Source organism: Strix uralensis, chromosome 25 (genome assembly GCF_047716275.1).
Source record: "Strix uralensis isolate ZFMK-TIS-50842 chromosome 25, bStrUra1, whole genome shotgun sequence".
NCBI classification, from domain to species: domain Eukaryota; kingdom Metazoa; phylum Chordata; class Aves; order Strigiformes; family Strigidae; genus Strix; species Strix uralensis.
Window position 1 is genome coordinate 1,224,542 of NC_133996.1, and position 14,053 is coordinate 1,238,594.

Here is a 14,053-nt window from a genome sequence, read left to right on the forward strand (position 1 = left end):
GTGGTCCGGGGGTGCCCAGTGAGCCCCACGGCTGCAGGAGAGACCTGGGGTGCTTCTCCCACCTCACCTGGTGCTGAACCTCCAGGACGGGCCAGGAGCGCCCCCCTCACTGCCCTCCCCGGGGCTGGGTCCCTCCCACCCCTCCTGGTCCTCCTTTCGCCACCAGCCCCGGTGGAACTGTCACACGCTGCTCCCGGCGCCTCCAGCCACGACCCAAACCCCGTCTCGCTGCAGATGAGGGTGAGACCCACCCGGGCTTCACCACCACCTCGCGGTGGTGCCATGGGGGGGCCAGCGCTGCTGGGGGGCACACACAGAGCACCCCCGCAGGTGCCACATGCACAGGGTGGGTTCTCTGGCCCCGCTGTGTTGCCCAGTCCCTGCCACCAGCCCCCTTCCCGTGGGGTCCCTGCTCAGGGTCTGTTGGTGAGCAATGCGGGGGGCTCAGCCCAGCTGTGTCCCCCCTCCCCGCCTTGTGCCCACTGTCTGGCTGTGAGTGGCGTTTGCCCACCCGCTGTCACCCGCCTCAGGGCAGCCGTGCGGCTTTGAGGGGTGTCTGCAGAGTGATGGGTGCAGGGGCTCCAGCCGGGGGCTGCTCCCTGCCCCAACACCCCCCACAAGCTCCACAGAATTGTGGCAGCCTCTGCCTGCACCAGGACCCGGCGCTGCCGGAGGAGCCAGCGCTGGAACCGTGGGAGAGGGCGTGCAGGGACGGGGCCGTGCTGCAGCGCAGGGACCCGCAGCGCTTCACTGGGGAAAAAAAACCTCCCGGAGAGGAGTGAGCAGTTGCTTTGGACGGGACCAGGCAACGCTCGAGGCTTTTAAGAGGCAGAGCTGCAAAGTGCCTGGGGGGCGTCCGAGGGGCTGAGCGCAGACGGGGTGGAAGCCGACGCGCCCCGCTACCGACACGAAGGAGCCCGACCTCGCCGCATCACCAGACTGCTTGTGTCGTTCTGTTTGTCTCAGCCCAGGTGTGGCCCAGCGCTCCCACACGCAGCACCGGCGGCGCAGGGCCGGGACAGCCAGGGGTTTGTCCTGAAGCAACACCCCTCTCCCTGCCCCCCCGCTCCCCTCACAGCGGGCACCCGCGGGGAGACGCTGCCAGGGGTCCGGCCAAGCGCTCCTGTCACTGCACACACAACCAGCAGGGAGGAACTTAGTTATCCTTTTATTTATAAACAAATCAACGTAAAATAAGTGCAGAGGAAAGCACTGGCTGACCCCGCACGGGGACCTGTCTGCAGCGGGCCAGCGTCAGGTAAAAACGAGGGGTCCCGGGGCCGATGCTGCGAGCGCCGGGGCTCTGCGAGCGGCCAGAGCCCCACCTCCCCCCGACCACACTGGTGCAGCGGCAGGGACTGCAGCACAGACTTCGCTGTATAACAAAGAGCCTTTTTATTACTTTGGGGTTTGGGTTTGGTTTTGTGGTGGGTTTTTTTTTTGTTTTTTTTTTTTTTCAACTTTTCCCCTTAGGGGTAAACCTGACCCAGTGCAAGAGACTGGAGGGTTGTTCAGCATGGGGGCCCGTTCTGCTGCTGGCCGGGGCCTCGAGGGTGGCAGGGACGAGGGTGTGAGCCGCTGCTCTGGATGCAGAGGGTGAGCTAAAGGCAGGAGAGGGAAGAAGTGCTTGCCGTGGGGATCCCCGGCCCAGCCCTTTGGTCACCGCAGAAGCGAAGCGCGTGCGGGAGCACAGGCCTGGGACAGCCCTCGCCTGCCCCCGCCAGCCCTTCCCCGGCTTGTCCCAGCCGGGCAGGCGCAGCCCCTGTCCCCACGGGCAGCCCTGAGCCCCGCAGCTGCAGCCCCGGGGACACGGTGGCAGGGTGGGGGAGCGGTCCCCTACGCAGCTGCAGTAACGTGTCTGGGACAGCAGGTTACCGCTCAAGTGCCATCAAAAATAAATACATTAGACTGTCTGAAACAAACAGGTGCCATCGGGTAGGGCCAAGCCCTTGCAGGAAGAGCAGCGCAGGGACAGGTCACCCCGTGGGGGGGATCCTCTGACCTGCCAGACCCAACACCCTCTCGCACACGCTGAGCTGGGACGGACCGAAACACCAGAGGAGTGGGAGGGCCCCTGGGAAGACGAACCTTTGCATCTCTGGCTGAAAAATCTCCAAGAGTTGCAAGTTTAACAACAGGTAGAAAAATCATTTCATCATTTTAAACAGATAACTCCTTATATAAAAAAAAAAAAATAAAAAAAAACCTCAAAAAAAAAAAAAAAAAAGGAGAGAAGGATCAGTGAAGTCCTGCAGCATCCAGCCAGCCTCTGACGCCGACCCAGGCCCGTCCTGGCCACGGGTACGCCAGACCCAGCCACACTCCTCAGCTCGCCCACTGCTTGCTCCACGCTCCTGGGCAGCACCGGGTGCTGCCACACGGCCCCCCCAGTCAGAAATAAATACAAAGGGCTCCGTCCCCGGCCCAGCGTCCCCAGCTGGAGGAAGGCAGGGAGCTGAGGGGCAGGCAGAGCTCGGGAGGCAAGTGGGACGGGCGGCCGGGCTCCCCCAGGCGTGGAAGACAGGGAGACAGGGACAGGGGTGGTCGCTCTGAGCTTGCCACGGTGCTACAGGGGCCGAGCACGGGGCGGGGGCACCGTCCCCCTCGCAGCCGGAGCATCCAGCCCCCCCAGCCCACCGCCCCTGCGAGGGGACAGGAGCCAAGGGCCACCCTGAGCAGGCGAGGCTGGGAGCGCACGAGCCCCGGCGAGAGGGAGAGGAGCCCAGTGCCCGCGGGCTCTGCCCAGAGCTGCTGCTCCATCCCAGGGAGGCCGGACTGGGAGCCTGCGGAGAAGCACTGGCTGGGCAGCAGGGAGAGACCCTCCGCTTCCAACAGGACGCCCACAACTCGAGTCTGTTGCGAAGCCCCGGGACCGGCCGTGCGCCAGCCCCCTCCCGAGTGCCGCCGGGGCCTGGCCGCTGGCGCAGGGGTGGGCGGGCGGCTGGAGCCCTGCGGCGGGGCCGGGGCGTCGGCGAGGTGTCCGTCTGCGGCGTAAATGGGTGTGTGTGCATGCGTACCTGTCGGCAGGCGAGCGTGGGGATGGATGGCCAGGAGCGGAGCTTCCAGGATCCGCCCTGCCAAGTGTCCTCTCAGAACTTGCCTTGCTTTAGCTTGTCGATGTGGTAAGTGAGCTTCAGGGCTGGCCCCAGCTTCAGCCCCATGTACTTCATCATCATGTCACTCCGCAGCAAGAGCAGGGCTTTCCCGTCGATCTCCTGCAAGGGGGGGAAACAACAGCCCTCATGACTGCACCTGTGAGCCCTAACCCTGCCCGCTGAGCCGGGCCGTGCCCGAAACGCCGCCAGTGAAGCCACACGGCTGGTGGGTGAGCACTGCCCGGCAGTGGGGCTGGGCTGCGCATCACTGCAGCGTCCTGGCGCAGGCGTCCCCATGTCCCACAGAATTACAGAATCATCTCAGTTGGAAAAGCCCTTGAAGCTCCTCCAGTCCAACCATGAACCTCACCCTGACCGTTCCCAACTCCACCAGATCCCTCAGCGCTGGGTCAACCCGACTCTTCAACCCCTCCAGGGATGGGGACTCCCCCCCTGCCCTGGGCAGCCCATTCCAACGCCCAACAACCCCTTCTGCAAAGAAATCCTTCCTAAGAGCCAGTCTGACCCTGCCCTGGCACAGCTTGAGGCCATTCCCTCTTGGCCTGGCGCTGGGTCCTTGGCTCAAGAGACTCATCCCCCTCTCTGCACCCTCCTTTCAGGGAGTTGGAGAGGGCCAGGAGGTCTCCCCTCAGCCTCCTCTTCTCCACACTAAACTCCCCCAGTTCCCTCAGCCGCTCCCCATCAGACCTGTGCTCCAGACCCTGCACCAGCTCCGTTGCCCTTCTCTGGACACGCTCGAGTCATTCAATGGCCTTTTTGGAGTGAGGGGCCCAAAACTGAACCCAGGAATCGAGGGGCGGCCTCACCAGTGCTGAGTACAGGGGTAAAATCCCTTCCCTGTCCCTGCTGGCCACGCTAGTGCTGACACAAGCCAGGATGCCATTGGCTTTCTTGGTCACCTGGGCACACTGCTGGCTCATTATCAATCCCCCCCCAGGTCCCTCTCTGACTGGCAGCTCTCCAGCCACTCCTCCCCAAGCCTGTAGCGCTGCTGGGGGTTGTTGTGGCCCAAGTGCAGCACCCGGCATTTTGCCTTATTGAAACTCCTCCAGCTGGCCTCAGCCCATCGCTCCAGCCCGGCCAGGTCTCTCTGCAGAGCCTCATCCTGCCCTGCTGCAGCACGGGGGTCCAGCTCAGCCCCCTGCGTGGCAGTGGGAAATCTGCTGGGTGATAAACACCACATCCCGCTGATCAGCAAATCCCGAAGGGAGGCAGGGAGGAAGGGAAAGAGGGGGGTTTCCCTGACAGGGGCAGCACAGGGGAGCAGTCTCTCACTCAAGGGCATCATCATCCCACTGCAGGAGGAACCTCCTGGTAGAGGACACGCTGGCCCTGAGAGCAGCCCTGCCGTGACACACGCAGCCCTGAAGTCAAGGTTGAAGAAGGAAGCAAGGACCAAACCCTGTAAACCCAGAGACCGTCACTGCGCACAAAGCAGATTTCTGAAGTGTCTAAGCAAAGTCCCAGCAGCTGGCAGAGCAGTGGTGGAGCACCTCATCTCCAGCATCACAGCTTTTAAAAGTATCTGATGCTTCACAACTGAGGCTGATGTGTCCCTCACTGAGGCTGAGGAGGGGAGGGATCACAAAGATTGAAATAACTGAGAGCACCTTTGCACTTAGCACCTGCAAATGGAAGTTTTCCAGTCCCTTGCAACACTCCTTTCCTTGATCTGGCCCAGGCTTGGCCCAGAACTTTGCCAGGCACAGGTTTCCATGAAGAAAATGTTAATGGATTTATAAATGAAAAATAAAAATCACAACCTCAAACAACAGAAAATCCCATCCTATGTCGCTGTCTCACACTTGGTAAGATCTCCAGTAATGTCCAGTACCAGGTTTGTTCTGCTACTCCCTTCCTCAGATGAAAGCCAAGTTCTTCCTCAGGACTGCCAATACAGGGGACTTCCATCCCTTAGCAGAGGTGAGCACTCTCTTGCATAATTAAACCAAAACATTTTTCAATTACTGGTGGTTCTAAAATAGAACTAATTAAAAAAAAAAGAGAGTGTTGTCTCAGCCCAGCACATCTGCCTCTCCTGCCTGGGGAAGACGGGTATGTTCTCCTACTGCTCTTGTACCTTCACAAGCACCACCAGGTATAACATGGACTTAATCAAAAGGCAGCAGGAAGACAAACTGTGTGGCAGAAATCAGGATGTGAGGCTGCCAAGATTTTTGTAGCTTTAGTTGTACAAACGCTGTGCTGTATGTCTGCAGCTATATTGAAGACATGCACAAGAGCCAGAGCCTTAGGAGACTCCTTCTTACAGCAAGTGGGGGTTTAGCAGCCACACAGTCAATGAATTCCACTTGGAAGATGTTTCTTGCCGGGAGAAATTTGCTACGAGGTGAATATTAAGACTCCAGGATGAAGAGGGTTTTGTGTTTTCAGCGCTGGGGTTCAAATCCAGCCGAGAGCTGAGCGCTCCGTACGCCAAAGGCAGCAGTGCTTGCAGCTTTAGCTGGGCTGCGACGTCTTCCCCTCCATTTCGGAGTCAGAGGATCCCAGGCCTGAGCACGATCCGAGCAGGGTTTATCAGAACGTTTTTCTTAGCACAAAACTCCAGCTGGTTACAAAGCGCTGCCATTCTGCCTGTCCCAGGTTTTCCTTGTGTGATGATCTGGCCCCTCCCACACACAGCACACACGTGTATACACACACACACACACACACATCCATACACAGACATACTCACATGTTTTCGAAAGAGGTCAGCGTGGGGTCCCAGCTGTGGATCCGACTCCCGTATGAACTGCATCACCTCCTCCACCGTCCAGGACGAGGGGTCGCGGCTGCTCAGCCGTGAGACGTCTCGAGACCCGAGGTATCTGTCTGAACCTGGGGGGGAACGCGAGACAGCAGCCGTTACCCCGGGTATCCCCGCAGCACCGCTCGAGCACTCATTCCCCCTCACTCTACCACTCAGTCTCCTCTCACAAAGCAAGGGCAGAGACAACGCGAAGGGCACGTTCCAACCGTGCCCCAGAGATTCCTGCGGCACAGGTCTAGCACCGAAGCCTCTCCTTAGGCCTTACTTTTTGGGGCAGCCTTCTATACTGAGCCCTCTTCCTCACTCTAAACCCCAACTTCCCCTTGCCCCACTGCAGCTGGGTTTGGCCCCAGGCTCCCACTCTTCCTTGCCCATCTACTGACAGTTCCCACCTTCGCAGAAAACAATCCCCCACTCCCACTTCTCTTCCCCACGCACCGTTTCTGCCCTGGGTCGCCCGCTCAGAACGCCACCTTTAGCAAATTTAACATGGCAAAGCTGGTTTTTATTTTCCTTGGCTGTGTTTTCTGATGGACTGAGCCCGTATGTGAAAATCTGTTGCTGAAGCACTGCCGGAGCTAACAAAAGTCCTGCTCCCGACGCGCCGGCATCGGCACAGCCCGTTGTCACAGCTCTCTGCCTGCATGCACAGATGTGGGGGCAGGCAGAGGGATCGAGGCATCAGCAGCCTGAGCTTTTTAGAGGCTTTTTTGATGCCGTGCACCTAAAATCACAATTTTTTTTTGCAAACACCTAGATTTGACACATGCTGGTTTACTGCAACGAACAGTTCTCCTGCTCCTACTCCTCTACGCAGACAAGTGCCCGTCCGACGGCCGCCCGTCCTCCCGGCCCAGCTCCCAGCCTCCTCAGGCAGCTCTCGACTCCCCGGCCATTCCCGATCCAGCCTCATGGACTCAGGCAGCCCTTTTTCACTTTGACAGTCCCCTGCCCAAGCTTGCAAGTTCAGCTCCTGCCTACTCCTTCCTCTCCGCTGAGCTCCAGGTCCAGCTAGCCACCGCGCCAAAGGAGTGACCCTGCGAGCATCACCTCGCTGTATTTCCACCCGCCCATCTGCCACATCTCTAGAGCTACCGTTAAACCTAACAGACTACCTGTTTAACAGTGCAGAGGCCAGTCTCTGGTACTTGCTGAAGTTAGAAAGGTGTAACTGGAGTTAGAAAAGCCCTTTATTGCCAAATTTACAATCGGGAGGGCTGGCTTCTTAACTCTCTTACCCCCAGAGCTAAGCCTACGCAAGGCAGAGGTGCTGCCCTGGGTGAGGCTAGAGGGTTGGTGCAGGTGCCTGTATCCTTGCAGGCGATAGTCTCTGGAGCTCCTGCTGTGGCTGGATGAATTGACAGAGTTCAAGGCAGAGTCCATGGGGTCCAGGCGAGGCTCCAAGGGCCCTGGGAGCCCATCTCCCAGAACAAAGGTTTCACCTGGAACGCACCAAGCTGCAGTCAGTGCACCCGAACGCCACGCAGCCCGACGTTACCGCTCGGCGGCGGAAAGCAGAACGGCAGCAAAGGCAGCGCTCGCAGGGTGGCTCACATGGGTGCCAGTCCAACCAGTCAGCAGTGACAACGGCTGGTACCCAGCCTGGAGCAACAGCTACTCTGCTAATGCCACCACCACCTCCGACTCGCAGTCCCGTGTCCTTACTGCTTCCAGAGGCCCTTCTGTGGCAGCGGGGCACGGCGGGGGAGGGCTGCCCGTTCTGGCTGCCAGCGGACACAGGACTCGCACAAATGCCCTCCGCGGGGAGAGGAGGCGCCCCAAGGGGTGAAGCGCCGCCGCACATCACTGCCATTAGCATGCAGGGTAACGGACCAGGCGGTTGGGATTGTGGGGGCTATTTAGGAAGCCTCATGCTGTGGCCGGGCGAGCAGCACACATGCAGAGCAGGAGGGAGCAGCAGGCTCCTCTGAGCAGCCCAGGTGCACCGTCACAGCCTGGCAATGCTCTCACACCATGCTGATCCTCTGGCCCCAAAAGCAAGGTGCTGGTGACCAGCTGCTCACTCCTCCTGACCTGCTGGGCCCTTTTTCATTGCTGAATCAAGTTGGTGACCAACACCCTTTGCTGGGACATGCGCAGGAGGGACAGGGCAGAGGGCTCTCCCCGGGCAGGGGTCCCAGTGCGAGACTGGCTTCCTCACCTTATCTTCCAGAAACACATTTAATTTTCAGCTGTCACAGCAGTATTAGGATGGAGGGGCTGAGGAAGCTACCCAGGGTGATATATTGTATGGCTGAGCCAGCAAGATCTTCCTTTGCTGTTACACTGCAACAGCTTCATCCCAGCACCCTGTGTTTGTAGATTTTACTATGGCACCCACAATCTAGTCTCAGTCCAGGTGGACCTGATGCCTCATGAGTCATTCTCAAATACCTGTGTCCTTTATCATGAAATACCTGGCAAGTTCGTACAGCCAAAGAGAAAAGCAGCTCCTACAACGAGGGGTATTGCCTGTGCACTCTGGGCTGGGCCACGGCCTCTGGCTGGGAGCTGGAGCTTCTCTACCAGTCCCTGTAGAGACTCTGAGAGCAGCTCACAGTCCTGAGCTGCTGTCACTCAAACACCACGGTAGGTGACAAGGATGAAGAAACCTGAGCAACTGCCCCAGTCAGGCCCTGGGTTTCTTCCCTGGGACTTCCCAGACCACAGGAGCAGCAGGTGAGAAGCCAGAGCAAGGAGGTCGTGCAGAACTGGGATGGTGGTGAGGGTGCAGAGTCCATACTGCAGCCCACGAGACCCAAAAGCTGTTGAGACCTTCCCAAACTTTCTTGCTAATCTGATGCTGCCGTGCTCCAGTGAAGAGAGATGCAGCTTCCCAGAGCCTGAAGTGGTACCTGAGTGTTGCAGCGGTTGGGCCCCACCAAATGGAGCAACCTCTCTTGGAGGCACATTATTTTTTCTGGTTTCTGTGAACTATGGGACTATTCTGTGAACTGGGATCCTCTGGTTTCAGTGCTTGTGCTGTCTGAGCAGAGATCTTGGAGGCAAGTTCAGCTGGAGGCAGCCAGCCAGCCCACACCTTCCTTGGCTTCATCTCGTAAGGCTACAAAACGGAAACCTCCCTCTTGCCTCGCTGTCTGGCAGTTCAGTGAAGCAGATGAGAGGTTATTATCTGCGTAACTGCAACCCTCCGTCTCATGGGCTTTGTTACTCTGCACTTGAGGCATTTCTGCCTTTCTTTGCTTTTAGGTCTCGGGGAGGCTCTCAGAAACCAGCAGCACATCCTTAAAATCTCATGTACAAACAGTACTGCTGTGAAGACTGTTATTCCCCCGGTGACCCGTGCTGTGTGCTGGCCCGCATGTCACTAGCTTCCTGCGTGGGTAGATGTGTTTTCACCTGCTCTCTACGCGTAAAAGGCAGCTTTCTGACTCATGACTACTCCTGAATGACTCTGGACGCCTCCTTCACTCCTGCACCCCTTCCCACCATCCCATTTCAGCACAAGCCTGGATGCAAACGCAGCACTGAGCTGGCTGCTCTGGCCCAGGGGTGATGGAGATTCCCTGGCCCAGGCCCAGACAGACCCACACAGTGGATGTGACTTATGCCAGCGGCACGCCAGAGCAGCTTCCTCATAGCAACTACATTTGGTCTCCTCTCCAACAGGACAGTTTTTCTTAAAACCCAAACCACTTCCCATTAAATTTCTGTGCAAAAGGCCGATGTCTGGCTCACAGGAGAGTGCAGAGGCACAAGAGGGGTGAGTGGGCGCAGCCCTCTGCGCTGGTGGGGATGCTCTGTAACGGGACAGTGGCTGTGGGCACAGGTCTGTGCTGCACATCGCCATCCTCCAAGGAGACCCAGCACCCTCTGCACAGTGACACACAGCTTCACCTGGCCAGCAAGCCCTGGGACACTCGCCCCAGCTGGGCTGGGTCAGGCAAATGTGTGTGTCTAACGGCTTGGGAAGACTCCAAAGCTCTCCCAGAGGGGATGTGTGTCAGCAGAAGGAACTTCTGGGCTCAGCTAGTGAAGACTACAGCTTGGGAGGCCGGGAGACCACATGCACAGGCTCATGTCAGTGCAATGCTAAGCATCCAAAACTCACCCTCAGAAAGTATTTAACTCCACAATTAACACGCTGTCGTTATTCTGATGTGAACGCACTGTGACGCGTTCTTCAAATATGTGATCATGTTCTCACACGTGCTTATGATCATACATCTGAAGAAGAGGATGGGGCCATGCAACTGGGGAGCACTACTTTGTTTTGCCCAAGAGGTAGGACTGAAGCTGCATGTTCATCCTCAGGTTACCTATCTCTGGACTGGCGAGTGCTCGGTTGTGCTGTAAATATTGCAGCAGAGCTGGAGCCTTCTTGGGAGGGTCAATGCAAGAGAGATTTAGGATTTTCTTAAAAATACAAACACAGAGGGAACTGCTCAGATGAATGATACCTCCATAAAGGGGAGAGGGAAGCAAGGCAAGAGGGGAATGATTACTAGCCCTGTGAATCATCTGTAGCAGAAGACAACATGCTTCTGCAAGAGGCAGAGCACAGACTCTGTCCATCCAGAATGCTTTTGCCTCGATAACTAGCTTCGGAGTGAGGAGGAGGTGGTTAATTCTTAGGCAGATTTTCTTATACAAACTGCTAGTTTTAAATAAAGGCTTGCATTTAGAGCATTGTAGGAAAACATGCCACCATTAGTGGCAGAGAGGCTGGGAGCAGATAATTAAAGTTTAATTAAACAAATAGTGCTATAGATTCAAGACTGTTGTTTTACTGCTAAAACATGGAGTTTGGCCACAAGCATCAATCTGATTTGCACAACTACTAAACACCCACTGTTTCCGAAAAATGATAGTCTTGGAAAAGCAGGTCCCCACTGTGCTGGAACTGCAGCTTTTTAGCAAAATGCTACATAAATGCCACTGGATACAAGAGGAAAAACAATGTAAGAAGCGAGATCCCCTCCTCATCTTTCTGACTTCTTGCCAAAGGCATGATGAATGAAGACTTCCCGCTGCTACTCACTGCCTTCAATTTGGCAAACTGGAAACTGTTCAGGTACTGTTGTCTATCACACTGCTGAAGCCAGAATGCGCTCTGCTGGGAGAGCTCATCACCATGAGAAGATGTCTCCTTGCTCGAGAAATATTCAATATCTGAGTATTTCAGGCTCATATTCTTAAAATATATCCTCTGAAATGCAAATATTCCTGCCTGTACTTAAATTTCATGGTGGAGGAGGAGGAATAGGCTTTTAGCTGTGGGATAAAAATTAATTTCTAGATGGAATTTGGAACTGCACCTCATTTCCTCCTGCCCTGTACGCCCCCTGCTTGGACCAAGAACAGAGCAAGACCAAGTCACTGCAGGAAGTTCACACACCAACAGGATCATCACCGTCACATGAAGGCACATGTTCTGCCCCTTGTCTCTACTTTTGCAGAAGAGGCTGGAGTATTCTGGGCATCCAGATGGCACAACCCATTCAAAGGCCAAGAGATAACAGAATAGACTTTGAAGCAGACTAAGAATCAGTCTTGCAGACAACCTAACATAGGTTCCTCCTTGGAATTACCCATTGCAGAAGCCTTCTCTCTTCACTGACAATACAGAGAGTGTACAATATTCACCATCTTAATATTTAGAGCACACCACTGCGTTTCAAGAACAGGCTGAACACTTAATGTTCCGCCTGCTGGTAGAGGAGGAGCTGACAGGCTTTGCTAATGGTATCCCAAGTGCAGTGGTTGATGTGTTAGAGGAGAGTATCAAGGAGACCAGCAAGGATGTGTATCTAGAGGTGAGAAACAGACTGGGCCTCAGGCAACAATTTTTGACTTGTCAATATGCTGGAGTAGATGAGACAGTCCCACACGTCACCTTGTTCTTTGCTTCAGCTGTGTGACAAACCCACAGTTTTAATCAATGTAGATATTAAGGCCACTCGAAACCACCCATCACAGGGTGCAACTTCAGCTCAGCTGTGCTTAGATACGGGGTCAGTAATCCTCAAAAACACAGGGCACAGCGATGGACGGAGACTAAAGTGACACCACAGCCTGTGGGAGGCCGTGCACCCTCAACTGTGGGATCAACAACCCAAGCCCAGCAAACTTGGCAAGAACCAGGAAAATGGTGATTCTAAAGGGACAGCGACAGAGCACAAAGCTGCTGAACTATGAGCCCAGCCAAGAGTCTCCACAAATTTTTCAGGGACATGTGGGACTATCACCTTGGTAGATTTCACCATCAATTAATTAAAAGGCTTCAGCAAGGTTAAATCTCCAGTCTGCATTATGGAACATTTGCAGTTAAAAACAAAAGAGAAGGTGGAAGTGTATTTATTGAAGACTCCAGCTCAGGCAGTCCTCCAGCTACCTGGACCCCCTGGAAATCTCCCACCTGCACAGGCAAGGGACAGCTATGGAGCACATACCAAAGAGGACATTTCTGCAGTTGCTTCTGAGCAGGTGGCACAGCACATCTGCCCCAGCGTCACCCAACGGGCACTGCAGGAAGCAGCAGCGCTGCGGGAGGGGATTTGATCTGGTTTAGCTGGTGGAGCACATGCTAGTGAGACCCTCCCTGCTATTTAGGAAGGACTGTGAGGAACAAGATGGGATCCTGGGAAAGGGCAGCAGGTTCCTGGCCCATACAGCTGCACACAGCATCTGTAGAACACACTGCAGCAAACAATCATGGAAAAATTTGGGGGAAGATTGACTGAAGCAACTGGGCGGTTTTATGACCGTTAATACCATGCATAGCAATGGAAGCTAAAATACGGGTAATTAAATCCCAGATTATATGGTATTAGATGATGACTATCAGGGTTAGAAGGAATTCTCCCTGCGTTCCACATGCCTTACACAAGTGCTTGGGGAACCTGCCTTGGCACAGAGTGGTTTCTTCACTTCTCTCTGGAACACCAAGCACCGACCCATGCCAGAGACAAAGCAAAGCAGACTTCCTAAACCCACGGCTCGATTTGGCACAGCAAATGTGAACCTGCTGTATCCGTTACAAGTCACTATAAACAGCCAGCTTTGGGAAGAGACGCTGTGCTCACCTTCCAAAGGGTGACGGTCATTCTTTGGTAACTTGGGGGAGAGAGGAGCACTGTATGGAGGGGAATCTTGGGAATATCGCTTTGTACCCCGGCCTGGTCCCTGCAGAGTGCCGTCTAACGAACTGCTTCTGTCTAGGAAAAGAGAACAAGCCCTATTTAGGAGTGGAGACTTTCTGGGAAGTTCAGTCTTGCCAGAGTCACTTGAGACTCGCATGCATTGCCAGCCTGGTAACAGCCTGTTAAAACTGCAATCCAGCACATCTGTCAGTGCTTAACATTTTATATTTTGCTTTGCAAGTTTTATCAGAGAAAAAGGGTGGCGAGAAACCTAAGAATCTTAGCCACATTTTGCCATATTTCACCCCAAATATCACCTCTGATTGACTTAATTCCATTTCTCCTTGTTCTACCCCTTGGCTCATCCCACACGATTCCTGCTCCTCCCCTCTTCACCTTTCGGACGCACGTAACCCTTGGACGATTTGCAAAGAACCCTTGGACGATCTGCAAACACTCTCTGCCATACACAGTGCTTGATTAAACCGTACTCAAATTTTCAATCTTTCCCCAAATGGATCCCTCAAGCGCCCCAGCTGTCGCTGCTGCTCCTCTCCAAATGCTTCCCAACGACGGGGTTCTCCGTATTGTACGTGGCAGACGAGACGTCAGGCTGGGCCGCGAGACGTCTCCGCTGAAGGCTGCACACGAGGTGTCAGTGGGTGGATGAACACAGAGGATGGAAACGCTAACACAGACGGGAATGGCAGCCAGGCAAGAGACACAGTGGGTGCCAGTCCGTGTCCCGTCTGGACTAAGCACGGTCACCATGAAGAGGTCACCCTCCAGCCGCCACCTGGCCGCGCCGGCCACCAGCGCTCCCAGCTGGCCCCTTCCAGCTGCCCCGAGCACGGCGACATGTGTGAGCCTGCAGCCATCAGGGTGTGTGGAGAGAGCGGTGAGATGCTCGTAGACAAATGCCAGGAGCTGGACAACAGCACGGAGCAGCCCCAACTGCAGGGCAGGGCAGGAACGGGTGCTGGAGGGGTGACAGAAATACGGCGGGGAGCGACTGGGACCGGACACCAAGGGAGATGCATCACGCCAAACAAAGAAATGAA

The 14,053-nt window shown here is 55.6% G+C and overlaps 1 protein-coding gene across 9 annotated transcripts in view; it reads right to left on the bottom strand.

Moving 5' to 3' along the window:
• Positions 1-1,149: 1,149 nt before the first annotated feature.
• Positions 1,150-14,053, bottom strand: part of SCMH1 (Scm polycomb group protein homolog 1) — a 75,835-nt gene continuing 62,931 nt past the window's right edge. For 6 of the 9 annotated variants that reach the window (XM_074894724.1, XM_074894729.1, XM_074894722.1 and 3 more), the window contains 4 exons: positions 12,936-13,067; positions 7,128-7,331; positions 5,815-5,957; positions 1,150-3,215 (listed from right to left, as the gene is read on the bottom strand). In XM_074894724.1, coding sequence (XP_074750825.1) covers positions 3,090-3,215; positions 5,815-5,957; positions 7,128-7,331; positions 12,936-13,067 — 605 coding nt within the window. In that variant the 3' untranslated portion in view covers positions 1,150-3,089. The remainder of the gene's footprint in view (positions 3,216-5,814; positions 5,958-7,127; positions 7,332-12,935; positions 13,068-14,053) is intronic. The other 3 variants (XM_074894725.1, XM_074894726.1, XM_074894727.1) reach the window with 3 other exon arrangements.